This window comes from Peromyscus californicus, unplaced genomic scaffold (genome assembly GCF_007827085.1).
Source record: "Peromyscus californicus insignis strain IS unplaced genomic scaffold, ASM782708v3 Scaffold_11__1_contigs__length_118956290, whole genome shotgun sequence".
In the NCBI taxonomy this organism is placed as follows: Eukaryota; Metazoa; Chordata; class Mammalia; order Rodentia; family Cricetidae; genus Peromyscus; species Peromyscus californicus.
The window spans coordinates 64,192,443-64,213,542 of NW_026294402.1; the positions used below are offsets into that span (position 1 = coordinate 64,192,443).

The 21,100-nt window shown below is 45.5% G+C and overlaps 1 protein-coding gene across 3 annotated transcripts in view; it reads left to right on the forward strand.

Annotated features, from left to right (window-relative positions):
• The window catches only part of Rora (RAR related orphan receptor A), a 744,161-nt gene that overhangs the window by 687,786 nt on the left and 35,275 nt on the right, over nt 1–21,100 (forward strand). For all 3 annotated transcript variants that reach the window (XM_052713323.1, XM_052713341.1, XM_052713333.1), the window contains one exon: nt 18,200–18,285. In XM_052713323.1, coding sequence (XP_052569283.1) covers nt 18,200–18,285 — 86 coding nt within the window. The remainder of the gene's footprint in view (nt 1–18,199; nt 18,286–21,100) is intronic.

Consider the following 21,100-nt stretch of genomic DNA (forward strand, 5'->3'; position numbering starts at 1 on the left):
TCTCTCTCTCTCTCTCTCTCTCTCTCTCTCTCTCTCTCTCTGTGTGTGTGTGTGTGTGTGTGTGTGTGTGTGTGTGTGAATAGAAGAGGAAAACATACAACCACCACCCTCGTGTACTTCCTACCAAATAAAATACCTTTATTTTCTCTTTCTTGGGCCCAACTCGATTACGTAGAGTACATGTCAGCTGTGTTTTTAATATTATCCCACTAAGTCCACACTGCTTACCAAGCTTCCTTCTTTACCCAATTCTCAGATGAAGTATGGTACTTTGTTGTGTCTATGATGTAGTCAGGCAACAGACTCAGAACATAAAAGGCGCTCTCTATCATCAAACACATTGACAGATGCTCTAGTTCGGCCTGACCTTTTCAACAAGATCTGCTAATATCTGCATGGCAAGAGGAGGTTCATTGAGGGCAATGGGAAGCTACTATGCTATGGCTGCATTTTTTTTTTTTTTTTTTTTTTTTTTTTTGGTTTTTCGAGACAGGGTTTCTCTGTGTAGCTTTGCGCCTTTCCTGGGACTCACTTGGTAGCCCAGGCTGGCCTCGAACTCACAGAGATCCGCCTGGCTCTGCCTCCCGAGTGCTGGGATTAAAGGCATGCGCCACCACCGCCCGGCGTATGGTTGCATTTTTATCCTGGTATTTTGAGCTGATGTGATGCAGCATGTCTGAAGGTCATGTGTATACTTCTTGCCTTCTAAAGCTTGAGGATTTCACCATTAACTTAAAGAGTTTCTCAGAGAGGGGCACATCCTCCCATGAACATTATGGAATGGCTTTAAAAACAAACTGGTGGTCTGAATGTGCTGAAGTGCTCTCGGGCCTGGGGCTGGGGTAGACCACTTGTCTAGCATGAGCAGGGCACTGGGTTCGATCCTCACACTGGCAGAATAACATTGTTTTCAAACTGTGATTGGGTGATTGCTTAGAATGAATTGCTCCAGGAGTCCCCGGAGGATTGCTAGCACAGGGCCCCACATGCCGGCCTGTGGAAAGTCGTGGTCTTAGCTGGGAGATGACTGGAGCTTCCATGGAGACAGTGTTTTCGCATGGCTGACATTAATGACAGCCCAATGCTCTGCCCTCATGAAGGGTTTTCATTTCAGAAGAACATCAAAACCACTGAGTCCTTTCAAGTCATCTTCTTTTACTGCGAAACCAGAAACCCTGCCGACGACTGCTTGTCGTAATAACCTGTGTCCCCAGCTGCAGGCTGTAGAAACTCGCCGTCATATAATTTTCTAATTTGTGTGGAGGTAGTTTCAGCAAACAAGTTGGTTTATTTCAGAGCATGACATCAGAAAATGCCTTTTCATCAGTGGCAAGGGGTAACAGAATTTCCACCAAGTCCACCCTCATTGAGCAGTATTGTCAAGGAAAAAAAAAAATGCAGTACAGCGTCTCACTCCAAGTTCCGTATGATATTAGGTAACAGGGCCGATTTTATTTTAACAAATGTACCAGGAAGCATCCCTTCCCGTGAACTTTGTCCCTTCGAAGCAGTCAACCAACCAGGACAGCCAAACGTCTGTGCCAATGATGCCGGCACTGCCAGAAAGTTGATGAGCAATCCTCTCTGGAATTGCCTCCACCTCCTTCTGCAATGCCTTGGTCTTTTCTCCATGGTAGCTGGAGAAGTGGACACGATACTCAAGAACATCCAGTCATTAATTCCCTGGGAAAAGTTAACATCAACAGCCAAAAAATTTAAAAAATAAATAAATAAAAAGTCCCAGGCTTTTTTTTCTTTGCGGGGGGGGGGGGGGGGGGGGGGGGGCGCTAGGAAGCAGCCATAGCCTTCCCATCTCACTGGCACTCAGTGAATACAAAAGAAATATGGCACTGTGGCTGTGTTAGCTTGAGTGCATTACAGATCAGTCCTCATTTTGGTGTGGAAGATGGTGCCAACGGTGGGGGGGTGGGGGGGTAAAACTCAGCTGTAACATTGACATTGAAGTCCTGTGGAACTGTCACGGCTTTATCCCTCCTTGTGGGTAGGTATGTTTAGAGAGATTCAAATGGGCTAACGTTTCATGATTTCGAGCTTAAAATGCCTGAAATCCTAGCACTCTCGAGGTAGAAGCAGGAAGATCAGGAGTTGAAGGCGAGTCTTAGCTTCATAGAGTTCAAGGTTAGCCTGCACTACAGTGAGACCTTGTCTCACGAAATGGAGGAGACGAGGGTGGGGAGGGGGCTTTTTTAAGGTGTAGAAGATGCCACTGGAGAGTATTTGCGAGCACTGTATTCCCCTCGTTCTGCTTTTTTTCTGGGGATTGTTTTGGGCTTGCTGCAGAAGAAGAAAAATGGCCACAGTGGACCGGGACAAATGCCGATATCCCTGGAAAAGTCATACTCGGGGCTGCCACTTGGGGTCTCAAACCCCAAGGCCCACTGGCCATTTAGACACATGGTTAAAGAATTTGTGGCTAATCTCCCCTAGTTTAACAGCTGTTTTCTCGGTAGACACAACCTACATTAATTCAAATGACACTGGATACCGAATCCAATTCGTAGACTAGTTAATAACCCCCTGGCTTGTGGAGTCTGTTGTGAGCCCTGGAGTCTCCCCTTTTTTTCTATTACAGAATCCTTGCTCCACATTTTTTTTTTGTTATTGTTACAGTTGAATTAAAAAGTGAGCTGTGGCATCATAACAATGATGGAGATGGCAGCTACCTGTCAGGTTAGGAGATGGGTCAAGAACACTGGTGTCTGGTGGTGCCACGGGTTCCAGAAACCTTTGACCCCCTTACTCAGGTTAACCTGAGACAGACTGCTCACTGCCTTCAAAAAGTGGTTTTCTCCATCTCAACTGCTGCCTTCAAGTCCCCTTAAGAGAAACTCCTGGAATGACACATTGTAAAAACCCACATCTTAAAGAAGTCGTTGCTGTGACTATTCTTCCTACCCCTTTAGAAGCCTAGGGGGGTTTGCACTGGGCCTTGAAGTTTGAGAGCCATTCTCAAAGACTATTTGTAAATGGACTGGAGCTGGAGCTCAGTTGGCACAGTGTATGAAGACCCAGATTTGATTCCCCAGCACTGCATAAACCAGGCATGAGAGCCTACGTAATAACGAAATTCAGGAGGTCAGTGCATAGGGATCAGTTCAAAACCATCCTCAGCTGCATAGAAAGTTTAAAGCCAGCCTGGGTGACCTGAGACCGAGTGAGTGAGTGTGTGTGTGTGTGTGTGTGTGTGTGTGTGTGTGTGTGTGTGTGTGTACATTTGTAAATTAATTAGCAGCATGCAAACGTCAAGGATGAGGAAAGGAAGAACAAAGGTTTAGCTCTGAAAGGATTTCCCTGCCCAAGAGCTTAGCAGTCTTTACTTCAATAGACGCCAATGGGAAAGGCTGGTCTTCCTCTTGAGGTACAGCGGTCCACTCTTGGGAAATGTCTGCAACGAACCGGTATGAACTGCCGGCTTTGCTACCAACTGTGCTAAGTTCCAGAGCAAAGCCATCCATTCACCTTGTTGAACTGACATCTCAAAGAGCTGATCCCAAGAACAGAACATTGGCTTTAATCCAATATTAGTATTTAGTTTGGAGGCTGGGAGTGGATCAAACTTTGCCTTCATGACATATTTTGATTGTTTTTTTTTTTTCTAAAAAGTTTCCTTTGTTATTTGACTGCTTCATACGTGTGTGTGTGTGTGTGTGTGTGTGTGTGTGTGTGTGTGTATTTATCACATTCATCCCCTCTCTTATCCCTTCCACACTCCATCTATGTATCTTTTTCTCTCCACCAAATACCTCTCCTACTTTCACATCTGGGATGTTCTAAATGACTTTTTATTCAGAGTAGGTGATATCCACACTTCTTATGACTGGCAAAGCTGCTGGGAGGCATGACTGAAATTTAAAGCTAACATACCAAAGGTTACGTATTTGAAAAAACTCCCATTACACTCAGAATTTGAATTTAGACATGCACCCGTTCATTTAGATGATTATTTTTCTGGGCATTAACCCTTCTTGAACTCCATTTCTGGGAATTGTTTGTGGTGGTGGTATTGGGTCTCTTTGAATAATATTGAATAACCAGTGAGTAGTTGGGTTGGTGTTCCTGGAAGTTAGGACTGCCCATAGCCACCATACTGGGTATTGGCTCCTCAGCATCTAAGACAAAGAGCTGTGGTCCAGGGCCTCATACTATTATGATGCTGCAGGAGGCATTATTTCTGTGTGCTGGCAGGCCTTGGATTCAAATCTAATACCTGAGACATTTGCGGGTGTGTACAATGCAGCTTGAGACTCTAAGATGCTCTGTAGATGGCAATGGTTTGGTTTGAAAATGTGTGACAGTGGGTACAACACTAATGTGGCCTACAGTGAGTATTGTCGCTACTGACTTAAAGCATGGGGTAGTAGACCCTCAAAGAGCCAAATCCTGAGCAAAATCCTGGTGTAGCGCTTTGATTTCAATTGTTTACTTCTGGAGGACACACAAGAATTTTTTTTTCCTTTTCCTTCAACAGTGCCTTAGTCTTGCATTGCCCCATGTCTCCCACCAGAACAGGATAAAAGGGAATCACTGAGAGCAGCAAATATTATCTAAACAAGGCAAGAAAAGGCTGGAGAGATAGGGCCATCAGTGGACTGCTTGCCTTGGAATTTGAGCCCCAGAACTCACATTTTAAAAGCCAGGCATGGTAACACTGCCTTTATAATACCATTGCAGGAGAGGCAAGATGGGAGGTGGGGTAGGGGGAGTGGGGGTGGACCCCGAGGGTTCACTGGCCAGCTAAGCCTAGCCTACTTGTTAATTTCCAGGCCACAGAGAGACCCTGTCCCTGAGGAACCCCAGTCGCCTTGTTCCCTGGCTTCCACGTGTACACAGAAATACACGTATACACAAAGGGAACACGTAGGCAAAACAAGAGGGCCTAGCTCTGTAGAAACAGTGTCCTAGCACCACTGTGCTCTACCAGAGCAGGGACTTAGAGACTGGAAGAGAACATCTCATAGTATTCCCTTTCTAAGCCCCTAAGTGAAATTGGCCACACTCTCTCCACGTCTCCTCTTCCCTCAGTAGGTGACACCACAGGAAGACATGCCTGTGGTTGAGGAAATAAGACTTTATAATCATCACATCCAGGGACAGGATCCAGCTGCCCATCTAGTCCAACGCTGTGGAGCTCAGGACAGAAGTGGAGGTCAAGCCCTGGGGGAAAGATGGTCACTCTCTAGCCCAAGTGTCTGAGAAATGGTTTTCAGGTCACAGGGACCTGTGGGTGCCTCCTCCCCTGCAGCTTAGTCTCCCCCCCCCCACTTGAGCACAGTGTGCAATGGGGGCGCTCTCCCCCACTTCCTCTGCTCTCAGCCCCTCTCCAGGATGCCAGCTCTGCTGTGGGCTTGCTCTAGAAAGAAACAGTGGCTTCTCTGGATGCCTTGTGTGCCTGTTGAGGGATATTTCTCAGGGTAGGTCTATGCAATCGCAGTAAAGCTGCTAAACACAGAAGGAAATAATGGCTTATCCCTTGTCATTTTTCCAAGGTTCCCTCCGTTCTAGCTGCAGCCTCACTGCGACATCTACCATCCATAACAGGCAGGCTGAGACGATGATCATGGCGAACGCTCACTGAGCGCCTGCTATGTGGAAGACCCTCGGGCTACAGGCCCTTTGCCTGTGTAGGCTACAGTAACGGGGCAGAAATGGTTTGAAACATGAGGAAACACACGGGGCTTCATGAAATGCTCAAGTTCACATAGCTAGGAAGATATAGGACAGAGACCCAACCTCAGGTTGTAGAGTTTGCGAATTAAAATCTCCATACTTTCCCTTCTTCTCCTCTAAAAATAACTTCTGCTTGTATCTCTCATTTACGTGAAGAGAAGCTGGAGTTTAATCTGGAGTGATGCTAATGTTACAAAATGAACTGTTTTAGTGGGTTCTTTGTGCCCAGTTCATGTCCTTGACACCGTGGCCTAGCATGGGGTAATGACAGGTGCAGTATAGAATGTGATAGATGTAGTGTGCGTTTGTGAGGTATGGGGAGTGTGTATGTGTGAGCATGTAGTGAAACAAGCTGGCAGCTGCTGGTGGTGTTGAGCTCTGCTGTTCTGAGCTTCGGCTGTGACGGTACACTGCACCCATAGCAACTGTTAGCAATCAGATGTGTTTCCGTCCTGTGTGGAAAGTGCTGCAGTGGATAGTAAAACATATTCCAAACCTTGCCATCCTGAAGTGCCTAAGTGTGCAAACCACACACTTTCACTGCAAATTAGAAGTCACTTCTGAACGAATATGTCACACTCAAGCTATCCTCCATGACAGATACCCACATGGCCAATATTAGATAGTTGACAGGGACATGTACAGGATGGCCAGAGTGTCATTTGAAATGTTTGTTGTCACAGGCCAAAGGAACGCCTTATGTAGGACAGAAAGGACAGTGTCCTGTGTCTTATTTTAGTGTCTCTATGTTGCTGTATGTTCCTGCCTCACTCCTATGCAGGACTTAAAAGCATCCGAAGGCTGGAGGAGTGGTTTGCTCAGCAAAATGCTTGCCTTGGAGGACCAGAGTTCAATCCACAGCAGCCACATAAGATCACCAGGCATGGTGGCGTTGTCCTTGTAACTCCAGGTGCTGGGGAGGCGGAGTCAGGAGGATCCCTGGGGCTTGCAGGCCAGCCAGTCTAGCCAAATCAATGAGCTCCAGGTTCAGGGACAAATACTGTCTCCAAGGAAATGGGTGGCATGCCTGAGGATGATGCTTGTTTCTCCTCTGTCCCCACGCCACACAGAGATGTGCACACACACAAAAGTAGCTTTAAGGCAAAACTCCCAGATAAACAGTTCTTTTTACTAGAAAAAATGACGTTTATAAGGTAGTGTGGTGTGTGGATTCATGCTCAGATGTCAATGCTTCTTAAAAGGAATCTGACAGTCTCCCGCCCGGTCCACAGCATGCATTCCCCTCATGTCTCAGCAGTACCTGCCCGTCCCCCCAGCTCCGAGCCATCATTTCCCTCGTGTCTAACCAGTACCTACCCCTGTCCCACCAGCTCTGCTACCTCTCTTTGAGTTTGTGTTCTACAGCCAACAGTGCAACTGTCTCTCAGTCCAAGTTTTCAGAGTGTGCATTCAGAGATGGCATAGGGAGTCTTCTTTCGCTTTTCCTGAATATTCCCATTCCTGGCTCTACTGGTTGTCCTCAAAATGCACAATGAAGAATGTTTAAGAAACACCATCAATGGTTTGGCTTTTGGCACAAACCTTTAATCCCAGTACTGGGAGGCAGAGGCAGGTGGACTGTTAGAGTTTGAGACGAGCCTGTTCTGCAATACTGAGTTCCAGGGTTGCATAGTGAGACCCTGTCTGTCTCAAAATAGAGCAAAGAATGGAGGAAGGAAGGAAGGAAAGAAGAAGGGAAGGGGGGAAATCACTATTGGATTGTAATCCAGAAATGTATCTATGATGGATTCGAACTTGTCATCTATGATATATTTGAACTTGTCAGATCTAGTGTTCAGATGTTATTGACCATGTCTTAGAAGTTGGATGTACTGGAAAACTGGTAAAATTTGTCATCCTTTATGGTCTTGCAGTCTTTTTATTGAGACGGGGTCTTACATAGTTCTGCTGGCCTTTAACTTGCTATGGAATGGAGAATAACCTTGACCTCCTGATCCCCCTGCCTCCACTTCCCAAGTTCCAGGCTTATAAGGATGTGCCACCATAACCAGTTTATGCAGTGCTGGCGATGGAGCCCAGAGCTTCCTGCACTCTAAGTAACACTCTGCCAACTGAGCTACATCCCTAGCCCATGATCTGATAGAGCTTTAAATCCACACCCCTGCTTCCAGCAAGCTTAAATTCTTGCTTGTGAGTTTTAACAAAAAACAGACCCTTCTCTATCTGTTGTACAAACTTCCACTCCGTAGGAATTATGGGGAGGCAGTGTGGAGGTGGAACACAGAGATGGCCTTGGCTAGTCCTCTCCTTCATCCTCACCCGTTCACGATCTGTGGACCTTCAAAGTTAACCTCTTCTGTGTTCCATGACCACGTAAGTGGTGAATGCTGTCTTTCTAGTCGCCTGTGGCTTGATGCAGAGGGAGGTAAATGCGTTTTCAAGGCTTAAAGTTACATGGTTTTTCCAACTTTTCATCATGAATCCAGGGTTTATTTGGTTGGAGCATATTTCCTAACTGACATCATCCGCTGTGCAAGGAGCAGCCACTGCTCTTCCAAAACCACTCAAGGTCATGGAAAGAAACAACAGGCTTCTTTGCCGGGGACACTTGCGTGACTTAACCTGAATTCTGGTGACTTTGACCTAGTTCCACACATCTTGCTTCATCCATCTGGTTTTGGTGAGAGGAGGTCATGGAAAGTAGGTACCTAGAATTAGCAATCAATGGTTGACTTTTCAGGCAGGAGACTCTGGCCTTTTCAGGAGTGCCCTAAGGCAGCCAGGCTGTTTAGAAATTCTGTGCTCAGTGCACTCTGGTGCCATGTGTCAAGGACTCCAGGGGCCACACTCAGAAAGCCATAGAGCAAATAGGCTTAAACAAACATCCCAGTTATTATAAAACCCATATCTAGGTCCACAGATTTGTGCGTTCTTTTCCTTGTTTGTCCTTGGAGTTGAATCATCTGCTTGGCTCTTTTCATAGCATTATATGTAGCCATTATTTAAGAAGCTTCCCACTGGAAATACCATGATTATAAAATGGATCTAGCTCGCTGTCTGCACAGGCAGGTGGAATGAGGGGGAGCTGTACAATGAAGGGGTTCTCTCTTGAGCTTGGGTGTGAGAACTATGCTGCAATTGTGGAAGGTGGGACTGTGTCATGGAACGCAGTAAGAGTCTTAGTTCTGATGGTTCTGGTGGTGCAGAAACTAGGTAAGATCTCTAGATTGGGTTTGATCTTTAAAGACACTTCTCTGCTGTTGCGAAGAAACGGATTCTGAATGACAGCAGCAAGCCACTGACCCCCTTGTCCTCAGCTGGCAGGAAGACTTAACCTAAATGTGGTATGAGCGTTCTTGCTGGAAGTGGGGGAGAACTTGGTAGAGTAAGGCTGATCTCAGAAAAAGATTAGATGCAGCTTCAGAAATGACATTTTTGCTTCTAGTAGCATATAAGGGACACCTATTTAAAAACAAGATTTCTGGAATCTCCCTTGAGCATAGTCTAACCAATAAATAAAATGGACTATTTTTCCTGATGGTATGAAATAACATTTAACCCACACCAGAAGATTCAGCAGGAGTTTTCTAAATGTTCTTTGTGCTGGAGTCCTAGAAAATCTTCAGGAACTATATACTGGGACAATATGCGTGTGTATACACATATATTTGATTCTAGAATCTTCTAGTTATGAGAAAATCTTCAAAGAAGCTTCATGCCAACTGAAAATTCTGATAGAATGTTTAGTGACCTTTTCCTTGGTCTCTGATTTCAATTAACACCACAGATTCATAGCCACAGATGTGCTCTGTGGTTGGCAGGGATAAGATTTGGGGAAACAAGAAAAAAAAGGGTTTGTATTTGTGATCTTAGTGGCATCGTCTGGGGGTGGGGGTGGGGGCATTACTCAGCATTTGGCCCAGTTCGTGTGCAGAATGACGTCTTAGAAAGCTTTTTCTTCTTGCTGGTCAGGTCATGTTGCTCAGGGTTTAGTTGGTAACTAGGGAGTCACCAAAAGAGGTCAAGGAATCAGTTACTTTAAATGTAGACACCTGGTGTATGACTATGGAGATGGAGAATTCTAGAGAGACTTGGGTCTGAAAATCAAAGCCTTCCCGTACTCCCTTCCATGGCAAATGTGACTCCTTTCTCATTGGAGAGAATGCCCTCACCTAGGGATGAGCAGGCTCACCTGGATTTGGCTTTTAGCAAACACACAGATCCATCAGGGGATGCGAGTCTGTTCCTCAGGAAAGCTTAATCAGAGTGGGGTGGGAACATTACAGGGTTAATGTTTTGTCCCCCATTGTCTGAACTCCCTGCATCTTCACAGAAAACCACATGAGAAGATGGGCCTGGCTTCCTTACTCTTCAGAGACTTCCTGCATACTCAACTAGCTCAGCTCTCTCCGAATTCATTCTAGGACATTCTGGCCTCCTGTTTGAACTCCTCTCCACCTAAATTGGACACAAAATAGTCCAAATTCCAAATGTCCAGTTGTGCTCAGTTTTAATTATACTTGGCAATCTTTGTTGTTTGAGGTAGAGGTGTGTGTGTGTGTGTGTGTGTGTGTGTGTGTGTGTGTGTGTGTGTGTATCTGCCTGTCTGTGACTCTCTATGTATTTAATGAGTATTTACAGTTATGCCTTTAAAAAATTATTTTAAAAGCTGCTAAGCTTCAGGGGAAAGCTCAGTCAGTGTGAAGTTTTTAAGTAGTGGCTCATGGACTGAGGACATAGGCCCATCACAGAGTGCTTACCTGGCATGCACTACAAGGCCATGCTTTTGCTTCCCAGCACCCCCCACACACATACCCCCTTCATAATAGGTAAAATTTAGGTCTTCAAGGACAAAGGCACAGAAAAATATAAGTCTTTGTTTCTTTGTAGCTTAACAGGGGGGTGGGGTCATTTAAGTCAATTAAAAAAATTAATACTGAACCTTGGGATGTCTGAGGATCACATGAACATGTACTATGTTTACCAAGTGGGCATCATGGCACCAATGGTGTTCCCAAATGGCTGGTCTAGCCCTGTTTAAATAGTGTGGCTCAGCGACTTTGCTGTGACTTCTCCATCTGAAGGGCCTTTTTCTTTCAGGTAGAAACTATCATAGCGATGTCCAAACCTGTCAGTCCCCGAGAAATGAAGGGCTTAAAACTTAACGTATGTCTAGCTCACAGGTACAAATTATAGTACCGTGTACTTTGATTCTTTGTGGTGGACCTGTTGTGGGCAGTGAGGGCATGGCGTCCCGGTTCTTGCCAACAGTGATATGCCAAGCTTCCCAAAGCTTCCTGTTTATATAGGTTTTTCATCTTCAAAGAGGGTTTAAAGGCATTCATTTACCACCACTGCCTGGGAGGTAAGACGTATTCCCTTTTTATAGGTGGAGGAAGTAGAGGTGTAAGTGACTTACCTGCGGCCACCCAGGGAGTCAGGTGTCAAGGACAGGTTGGAGGGCTGGCACCACCTCTTCTTGGCTAGATGGCTCTGCGGCTCTTCCTCCCTGGTGCCATTTGTTCTGAAGAGCAGCAGACCACGAGTAACAAATCCATGATCCCTAATAAACCAGAACAGGAAAGAGATACCACGTGCATTGGTTGTGTGTCTGTCTGTCTGTCTATCTGCCTGCCTGCATGCATGTATATGACGCTCTGGGGTATTTAAACATGAAGGAGACTTCACGTGACCCTCCCGAGGCTTTTCTTCCCCATCTGTAGAATGGGAATGCTACAGTTGCCTCCTGCGGGGATGCTGTGCCTGTGGAAGTCAAAACAAGCTAATGAGGTCAAAAACTTTCAAAACCGCACAGAGCTCTGTAACTCTGGGCTGTCATTCCTGCTGCCGGAAAATGACGACGGGGCTGCTTATGGAATGGGTATTGAGGGGGTAGGGCTTTCCTAATTAGGGGTCTAATTGTTTTGGTGATGTGTGGCAATGATTTCAGTACTGTCGTGAAAGAATCCAAAATCAAGGGAAGAAAAGCCTATCTTCTGGGGGAAAGCTAGCATTCTGAGCAGCATATATTTAGTAGACACAATGGCAAAACAAGTTGATTATGAGTTTTCTGAGAATGCAGCTGGACTGTGGCACATGTAGGGGGCCAGGGAACAGAGCCACACTGTATTCCAAGCCACAGGTCCAGGGTGACAGGCTGCTTCTCCTCCCACCATAGAGATAAAAGGAGAGTGCTCGGTGAACTTCAAGGATGGGTCAGTCCTCCCGAGGCAGGAGGGACAGAAGAGTTGCCACTGGACTCCTGACCTTTCCCTGTACCTATACCCATGGCAAGCACTCTGTAAGTTGTAACACTGTGGATGAGGGCCCCACCCGAGGGGATGGTTTAAACAACAAAATGAGCTCCTCTGAGCAGACCAATCGAAGAGGCCTCCTCAGCAGGACAACAGGTCCAGCTGGAACATGGACCTCTCCTTTTTTAGCTGGACTCCCCTAGGTAGGGTGCAACCCGCACAACCAATGTTGGAGGTCCTGAAACCAGAAGAACCGAGATTGCAGAAACCTGAAGTTTCCAAAGGCATTCCAGGGTGAAGACTCAGAGGCTGTGGGCCAGGCGGCCTTGACACACAGGCCGTGCTGCTGTGCAGTGCCATGTGGGAGCTCCAGGAGCCTTTAATACCCCAGCAGTTTTAAACTGGGGATAAAATAAAGTGACTAATCCACAAAGGACTCGCTCGGCCATTTGACTGAAAATAAAATCAAATGCCTTAGGGTTTTTCTTTTTAATCTTTATTGGTTTTTCTGCTTACAAAAGTAATACATGCTGGTTGTAAAAAAAAAATTCAAATGTTAGAGAAATATGTAACAGAGCAAGGAAAATGTCCTCCACATGCTCAGCCTTCCAGGAAGAAAAACCACCTTGACAGATTTGTGCAAATCAGAGTCCCTTTTCCAAGGGGATCTTTGCCAATTTTTTTTTTTTTGCAAGACAAGCAAAATTGATTGACATCCACATGTGTGACAGATACAGTATCATAGCTGTACCCATGGTTTGGCCCCTAGCCATTTTCCTGACAAGCTGAAAGTCACCCCAAACACATATAGTCCAATTCAAGATAGAATGGGTGCTGAGATGACTCAGTCCTTACAAGCCTGAGAACCTGAGTTCAGTCACCAGCACCCAGGTAAAAAAAACTAGGTAGAACAGGGAGATGGAGACAGAGATGCCTGGGTTCAAGGTCTAGCCATATTCATAAGTCCCAGGTTCAGTGACAGCCCTGATCTCAAAAAATAAGGTAGCGAGCCATGGAGGAAGATACCCAACATCACACTCTAACCTCCACATGCTCATGCATACATGTGTACATGCACCCCCACAAACACAAAGGATGGTGTGCAAATGAGCCCAAGGTGAAAAATGATTGGCATGAGCCGGGTCTATACGTTGTGCTCATATTTTCTATGAACCAACAGAAAAACCACCAACATCCTACTACCATTTGTGACATACACTGTCGCTGAAGCTAAGTGCTGGTGTGTGTGGTGCTGCTGTGGCGGCCAGCACCAATTGCCTTTCACCATCCTTAGAAAATAAGCAGCTTTTCTCTATCCCCACTTCGCAAAGAGCTTAGACTCCAGAGGAAAGACTTCCATTCCACTATGAGGCAGGACTCCTTATCAACAATAATAGCAACTAGTAGTTATCAAAGAACCAAGCGGTATGTGCCTGAAGAGGACGCGTGTATAAAACGACCATGTGGAAACGGTTCAGAGAGGCTGCCGTTCATACAGTATACCAGCAAATCTTCAGCTGGGAAGCTGGGACTAGAGAGGCTAACTAATTTGCCTAGTCTTAAAAATTGGTAAACCTGAGGTCAGTCACTGGAAGGTCAAACATTCTACCTGGAATTCTGCAAAATGGAGAAGGTAGCCCACAATGTGAATGGTAAATTTCAGCTGTGTGTTAGGCAGGTAATTCCTAGGAAATGCCACCGACACAGGTTCCTATGGCATGGAGGCTCATTCAGATTGCCGAGGTGTCGCCTGGTCCTCCATTGATTGTGTACCAAGTGCAAGTTCATTGATAGTTATTCAGACTGTTCAGCTTGGCAGGGTGGTATGAAGAGAAATTGTTTTGCGTGTGTGTGTGTGTGTGTGTGTGTGTGTGTGTTACTTTGTGTGTGTCTAGGCACAAATGTTGTATGACACACACATGGTGGTCAGAGGACAACTTGCAGGAGTCAGTTCTCTCTTTTTACCATGTGGGTCCTAGGGGCTGAACTCAAGTCATCAGATTTGGTGTCAAAGGCCTTTAAGACCTCTGAGCCACCTTGCAGGCCCCAGAGTCACATTTGCTTAGTTATGCAGTCTTTTCACCCATTGGAAGAACTGATGGCTACTTCTCCTGTAGATTAGAAATAAAAAGCAAACTTTATATGTGTGTGTATACATATATATAATATATCATGCTAAGTGACCACCCAGCTCAAGAATCATGTGATCAGTTAGCACGCTGGCATTCTCAGGCTTCCTACTGTCAGCTCTAGAAATCTGCCTCTGCAAGTGTAGAGATCCTGCCTGAATTACGTAGAGTGTACAAGAGCAAACTATTTAGGCAATAGGGCTAAAAAAAAAAAAAAAAAAAAAAAAAGTGTGAGCAAACGAGACCTTTTCATAGCAATGTTGCTCATTGGGAGGCTGATCTGGGGCCATACAGCCACGTCTGGCTTCCAGGGATCTACTGCTCAGTGATACTGGCTGGGAGACATGCACGTGTGCTCCCGTTAGTCTGTGTACTTGTGATTGTCAACCATGGTGGTGTCCGACAGAGATCATGCTTTGGAATGCTGGCCAAGTTCATGTGTGTAGCAGATACAGGAGCTAAGACACAGCCTTTGTGTGGAAAGAGTATTATTTGGAGAAGACAGGGCTTCCTGGTTGAGAACGGAAAGGCTGGAGGGATGCAAGGCAAAGGGATTCTTATCCTTCCCGTTGAAGGGAAAACTTAAATTGGTGGGACTAAGCCGCCATCTTTTTGAAATGTCTGGGAGGCGTTGACTATGGTTTTCTTTTCTTTGATTCATTTGAGTCTGTCAACTGAGAGTAAGTAGGGCTGGGGCGGCTGAGGCGATTGAATGGGGAGATGGGTGAGTGCCTTGTTCCCAGCTGCAAATGTTTGCTGTGGGAATGTCAACACGTGTGATCCTGTGATCAGATGACATTCAGAGGACTTGTGGTAGGAGCAGGTGCATTTTCGTCACTCCCAAAGAGCACTCAGGGCTGAAATATCTCCTGAGATAAGACAGCCATGGGGGGGGGGGGGGTGTCGGCAAGAGAGCCGTTTAAGCTGACCAAACAAAAGAGCTGAACCTTGCTCTGCAGAGACCCTTCTGGTCCCCACCTGGGCAGTTCCTGGAGAAGTTTTTCTAACTCCAATTCTTTAGCCTACATTGCCCGCTGGGGCTAAGCACATCATGATGAAACAAAGGTCTAGGGAAATGGCCGCATCCTGGACAAGTGAGTCTACGTGCGCCCATTCATTCTTAGCTTTGTGGCCTCTGTGTAAACTTGTGCAATCAGCTTGGGTTTGGATAGCCTTGAGATCTGAAAGACCTGAACTTACGCAAGACTGAAGACCAAGGCTGCGAAAGCCTGACTCAGGCCCCCAGCCCTGACCCAGCAATACCAGCCACGGGAGGCTGTGCGGCCATTAGTTGCTGTCCTCCCCCAGTCAGGCCATGAGCCATTCCTAGAGGATGGTGTTAAGGCAGGGGTGATCCTTCTAGCCCCTCCCCCTATCATGAGCATACCACCAAATCTCCCTATATATAACATTTCAGTAGCCCTTTAGAAGCATTCTGAGTACTCTCTCAAGTCCACCCCAGAGCACAGCAGTAGCAGTCACATCCCAACTTGACTCAGGCAGTGTTACTTAGTCTCCCTAGATAGCCTGCCCAGGGCCTTCAGATTCTTATACAGAACTGATAGACGTATCTTCCATCTTTCAGACAGACTGAAGATGATTTTGTTGTTTTGCATCTGTGTGGATGCACATGTGTGTACATGAATGTGAAGGCCAGAGGTTTGTGTCATGCGCCTTTCTTAGCCTCTCTCTAGCTTATTTCTGCGTTGAGGCATGGCGTTTCATTGAACCCAGTACTCACCAATTCAGCTGGTCTGGACAGCCAGCGTGCTCTGGGGACTCTCCTGTCTCTGCCTCCCAAACACTGGAATTACAGACTGGCTGCCATGCCCACCAAGCATTTAGGTGGGTGCTGGGGATCTGAACTCCAGTCCTCTGCTTACAAGACAGATGTCCACCCACTGAGCCCCTGTGCCCTGAAGATGATTCTCGAAAGGCCCAGGTTGAAGATGAGCAGGGCTGCTCAGTTTGCCTCAAGTGGTTCTGATGCTGACTGACACTGGGGTGGGGGTGGAGGGGCGTCGAGGGCTGCTCATGTCATTTCAGTGATAGTTTGAAGTGGAGCAGGGCCAGAAGGCAGCTCCTGGTCGGCTGTCTTTATTTCTCAGATAAATTCTGCTTAGTAGGTGGACTGAGTCGTGTCACCTAATTATTCTTTTCCTCACAGGTCAGGGTGGAGGCAGCCAGTTCTCGGTATAGACCAGTTCATGCATGTGAGAAAACCCAGGTTGGGACTGAGTGGGCTGACAGAACTTTTTAGATGCCTTTCCCTCTGCCCCTTGTCTGAAAAGCATCAAGCATAACTCAGACTGCCTTTCCCGTGACGTTACCGAAGATGTTGAGAGGAATGCTCAATACGGGGCCTTGTGCTATATCCCTCGAGGAAGTCAAACAAGGCACGGTTGGAAATGGGATGTTTGTTAATACAGCTCTAAACGTTCTAAGTTCCAGTAACACCATTGTGAGACAGCAGGCCTCCAGATGATTTTGAACACTCTCTAAATCTGGTCAGGAGAGATGCCTCATTGGTTAAGAGTTCTTGTGGCTCTTCCAAAGGGACCTGAGTTCGGTTCCTGGCACCTATGGTCACAGCTCACAACCGCCTGTGACAACTCCAACTCCAGGGAACCTGATGCCCTCTTCTGGTCTCTGTGGGCACTGCTGTCACGTGCATATACCACCCCCCACCCCCCACACACACACACCTAAATCTTGGATGAACAAGCATGGTATGAAGTACTGAAAAAAATACATAGGGAAAAGACCTTCCTTCTAGAATAGCTGAAGTCACCACACGCTTGTGTTCATCTTCTTGGAAGGGGGTTAGCAGACTGCATAGTTTATAATGAGTTTGAATCCAGGAACTTCGTGTATCTGGATATGGCATTACATCATTGCATCAAGTTCAAAGTCAGTGGTTACAGAAAATATCCCTGGATATGGTATGGCCTTAGTAAAGAATAAGTCGTGTGTTTGTGTGTGTTGCACACATCGTGCAACCAAGTCCCTGGATGTAACCATTGTTTTGTGGAAGGCACAAAGCTACCCAGACAAATACTTGCATAAAATGAAATTAGCTAGGGCACTTGCTATTCTGTCTGCATGTCTAACTCGGCAGATAACACGCTATGGTGATAGCCAGCGGTGAAAATGTTGGAATATAAAGGTAGCACAACAAAACATTCTAGGTAAATGGAACCATAGCCATCACTGCAGATCAGTCTTGGTCTCCATGATTCCATATAGAAGTCTTATTTAAGAGATGAGTTAAACGTGGGATTTTCCTCCCATGTATTCTATTCTGTATATTTCCGTTCTCCATTCTGTTTTTTCTGACTCTACTGGAAACACAGTGTGTTTATTTAGAGATGAATAGATGCCTAGCCAGGACTTCGAACTTTGATCTGATATCTTAATCAATTGGTTTTCCAGAGGCAAGCAGCTTTAAATAATCAATTGCCTAAAAATACATGCATGCTGCACCAAAAGAAAAATCAATTTCCACCATAAAAAAAATTCAGAAGCAACTTTTTCTGTTTGGCAAAATTCATCATTATTAAATTCAGGCAGGATATTAACTTTATGGCTGAGAGGTTTGGCTGTACAAAAATGAACTAATTTTGAACACCTGGCAACTACATTAATTCTTTTAAAGGATGAGTGAGGAGCCCTTCCTATCATATGTAACTTATTAATATTTTGAACTGAATCATTTTCCTAAGTAGACCTGACTTTTGGGGGGTGTATTTTTCTCTACAAGTCAAAAGCCACATGCTCAGCCAAGACAGATTTATGACCTTTTAAAAATAATGATGGAAAATGAGATGGGAGGGGAGGGGACACACTTTAGTATCGGCTTTGCTCTGAGGCCTAAACTGCGAACTCTCCAGTTCTGGAAGCCTTTGAAATGCTGATTCCAGTCTTCTTGTGGGCTCTTAAACACCTTCTCAAATGACCCATTTTAATAACCCAAAAGCTATTATATAACGAGCAGCCATAATTTAGTCCAGGGCTCTAGGGGGACCCTCACAGTTCAGCAATGAATAGTTAATGCAGGATAATGTTTAGCAGGTTATTAGTTTTCACTATACAAATGCTGATCGGGGAACGCTTTTATAAGGTGTTTAAAAGAAAATGTAATTAACTGGTTGCATGCTTCTGTTGCAGCTCAAATTGAAATTATTCCATGCAAGATCTGTGGAGACAAATCGTCAGGAATCCATTATGGTGTCATTACGTGTGAAGGCTGCAAGGTAAGCTGTTTTAATTGTTGTTGTTGTTTCTATTCATGTTACGGGGCATCTTTGCCATTTCTATTTTTTACTTCCAGTCTGCCTAAAAATTCAACTCCTTGAGATTCTGAGTGATGATGACAGGGTGTGGTCAGGACTGCGATGTTCAATTATCATTACAGCAGTTACATATACTTTACTCCCTCCATCAACATGGCAGGAGAATAAAGAGCAAGGGACCAGAATCTGTTGCACTGATGAGCTACCTCGGGGGCTGGGGAGATGGCTCAGTGGGTAATAGCATTCTGTGTGCAGGAATGAAAACCTGAATTCAAATCCCTTGGTGCCCATGTGAAAAATCCAAGAATGGCCACCCGTGCCTCTTTCCCCGGCTTTCTAGGGTAGAGATCCAGAAGCTTACTGGCCAGCTAGCCTAGCAGCAACAGGGATGTCCAGGTTCAGTGTGAGACCCTGTCTCAAGGGAATGAGGCAGGGAGCTCCAGAAGAGGACACTGACATCCTATTCTGACATCCATTGGTGTACACACACACACGACCTCTGATTGCCCTGTTACTGGATTTATGAGAAGGTATTTCCAAGTTTCACATGGATATGACTAAGTCTTTCTGTTGGTATCCAGATGTTAGTGCACCTGGTTAAATTATAGAACTGAGCTCTACTCCTGGTGCCACTGGCCCACACTGTTTGGGACATATCTCAGCCTTTTTAATGACTCAGTTTTTTCTATTTAGTAGCCATGGCACCTGCCCTTCCTACCTGTTCGGACTATTCCAAGAATAGGAGGTGCTTTTAAATAAAAGCCCAAAGAACAGAAAAGAGTCATTTGAATGAGTAGCATCTTTATTATTGCTACTGTGACCATTTGTATGATGTGACCATGGGGCCAGGGACACAGGCTTACTGTGAGAACGGAAGACAGAGATGCTTAGTCATTCCAAGACCACGCCCCCAAACTTATACAAATTTCCATTGACTAAGTTTTAAATTCTTCTGCTTGTATGGGAAGAGTTCTGAGACAGCGTAAAAACGGCACAAAATGAGTAGGAGAAATGTTATTTGATGCAAACGGCCTAGGAGACAGCTATAGCTAGACCCAAATTAGCCCTGAGACTTTTTAAGATTGGGGGTAGGGGGGTGCGGGAGAATTTGCAAATTTGGTTTGCATTCCTTTAGTGAAAACAAGAATATATTGTGTCATAAAATAGAAAAATCTCCTGCAGACATACGTAATGGCTGAGAGATCTAGGGGAGATTAGCCCCTAATTGTTAAAATTGTTCCCCTCACTGCTAATCATAATATCGTTTGCTGATTTACATATATGTAAATATATCATCTAGACTGCAGGTTAGTGAAGATGGATTTTTTTAAAAAATTATTACGTGTATTTACTTGGGGCAGGAAAGTGGTGTGCAGATGCCATGGCATGCATGTGGAGGTCAGGAGACAACTTGCATAAGTCAGTTCTCTCTACCATGTGGGCCCCAGGAACTCAGCCATCAGTCCTGGTGGCAAGTCCCTCTACCCACTAAGCCACCTCACTGGTCAAAGCTTGGGACTTTTGCATATCACCAAATCCTTTTGTACTTTAAAAGGCCACCCACCTTTTAGAAATGGGAAACTTGTTACTGAGGGGAATTTTGAATTATTCATCGCTGTGGCAAAGGCCTCATAGTACTGGATTTATTTTAAAAAAAAAAAATCCCACACCCTTTTCTTCCTTAATCTGGCCTCTCTGAAATAAATTCTTTTAAAAATGAAATACTTGGGGTTGGGGATTTAACTCAGTGGTAGAGCGCTTGCCTAACAAGCGCAAGGCCCTGAGTTTGGTCCTTAGCTCCAAAATAAATATGAAATATTTGAGGCTGGAGAGAAGGCTTAGTGGGTAACACTGCTTGCATTGCGAGTATAAGGACCTAGCATCTATGTTTAAAAAACGAAAATGCTGCATGCCGCTGTGTGTGCTGGACCCCTGGCATTGGTGGGGCAGAACCAGGCAGATCCTGAGAGCTCAAATCTGTCTCAGGCAATAAGAGCAACAGTGGAAAAGCCCCCTGTGGCCTCTGCATGTCTCCCACACACATGAAAAGAAAGTTGAAATACTAACCTAGCTATGCAAATGACCTGTCTGTAACCACGGCCTCAACTTCAGCCTGCGTCCCCAAAGCTGTATCCGTGGTAGAAGCACCAGAGCCTCTCCTATCCCCACAGCGTTTGTTGCTCTGTCGTGGTCCTCAGTAAATCTGGCGTATCACCCAGGTGTTTATACCACCTAGGTCCTTCCATTCTGCCCAAGAAGCTCAACCCTCCCTGAGCCTGCCCACTGTGCCCCTGTGGTTCTTCTATGTGTTGAACTGACATACAGTAGCATACAGTAGCTGGAAATATGAAATACAGGGGCGGGGTGACTTGGGTGCTATGCTTTAGCAATTTGAAAGGCTCACTAGTGACAGGCTATTCAGTAAATCCTCAAGTGGCAGAGGACCGATGCATTTCCACATGCACACGGTACATTTCAAGGCCCAGTGTTTATTCTGGAGGAAAGAAAAACAAACAGCAAGGCTAAAAGCAGTTAAGATCCTATTATCATCTGGAATCCCTTCCAAATCCTGTCCACGTGACACCTCCATGCTGAAATGGCTTTCAGCTGTTGGTTGAGCCTCTGCTCAGGTAGCTTCCCACAGTGAAGGCCACCAAAGTGTAATCTATTCAGTGTTGTACATTTTTGAGGGATACGGTACCTGTTCCATATTACAGTTTCCCTAGTTACAGTGAAGTCAAAAGACTTCTGCCACTGTCATTAATTATCAAATTTT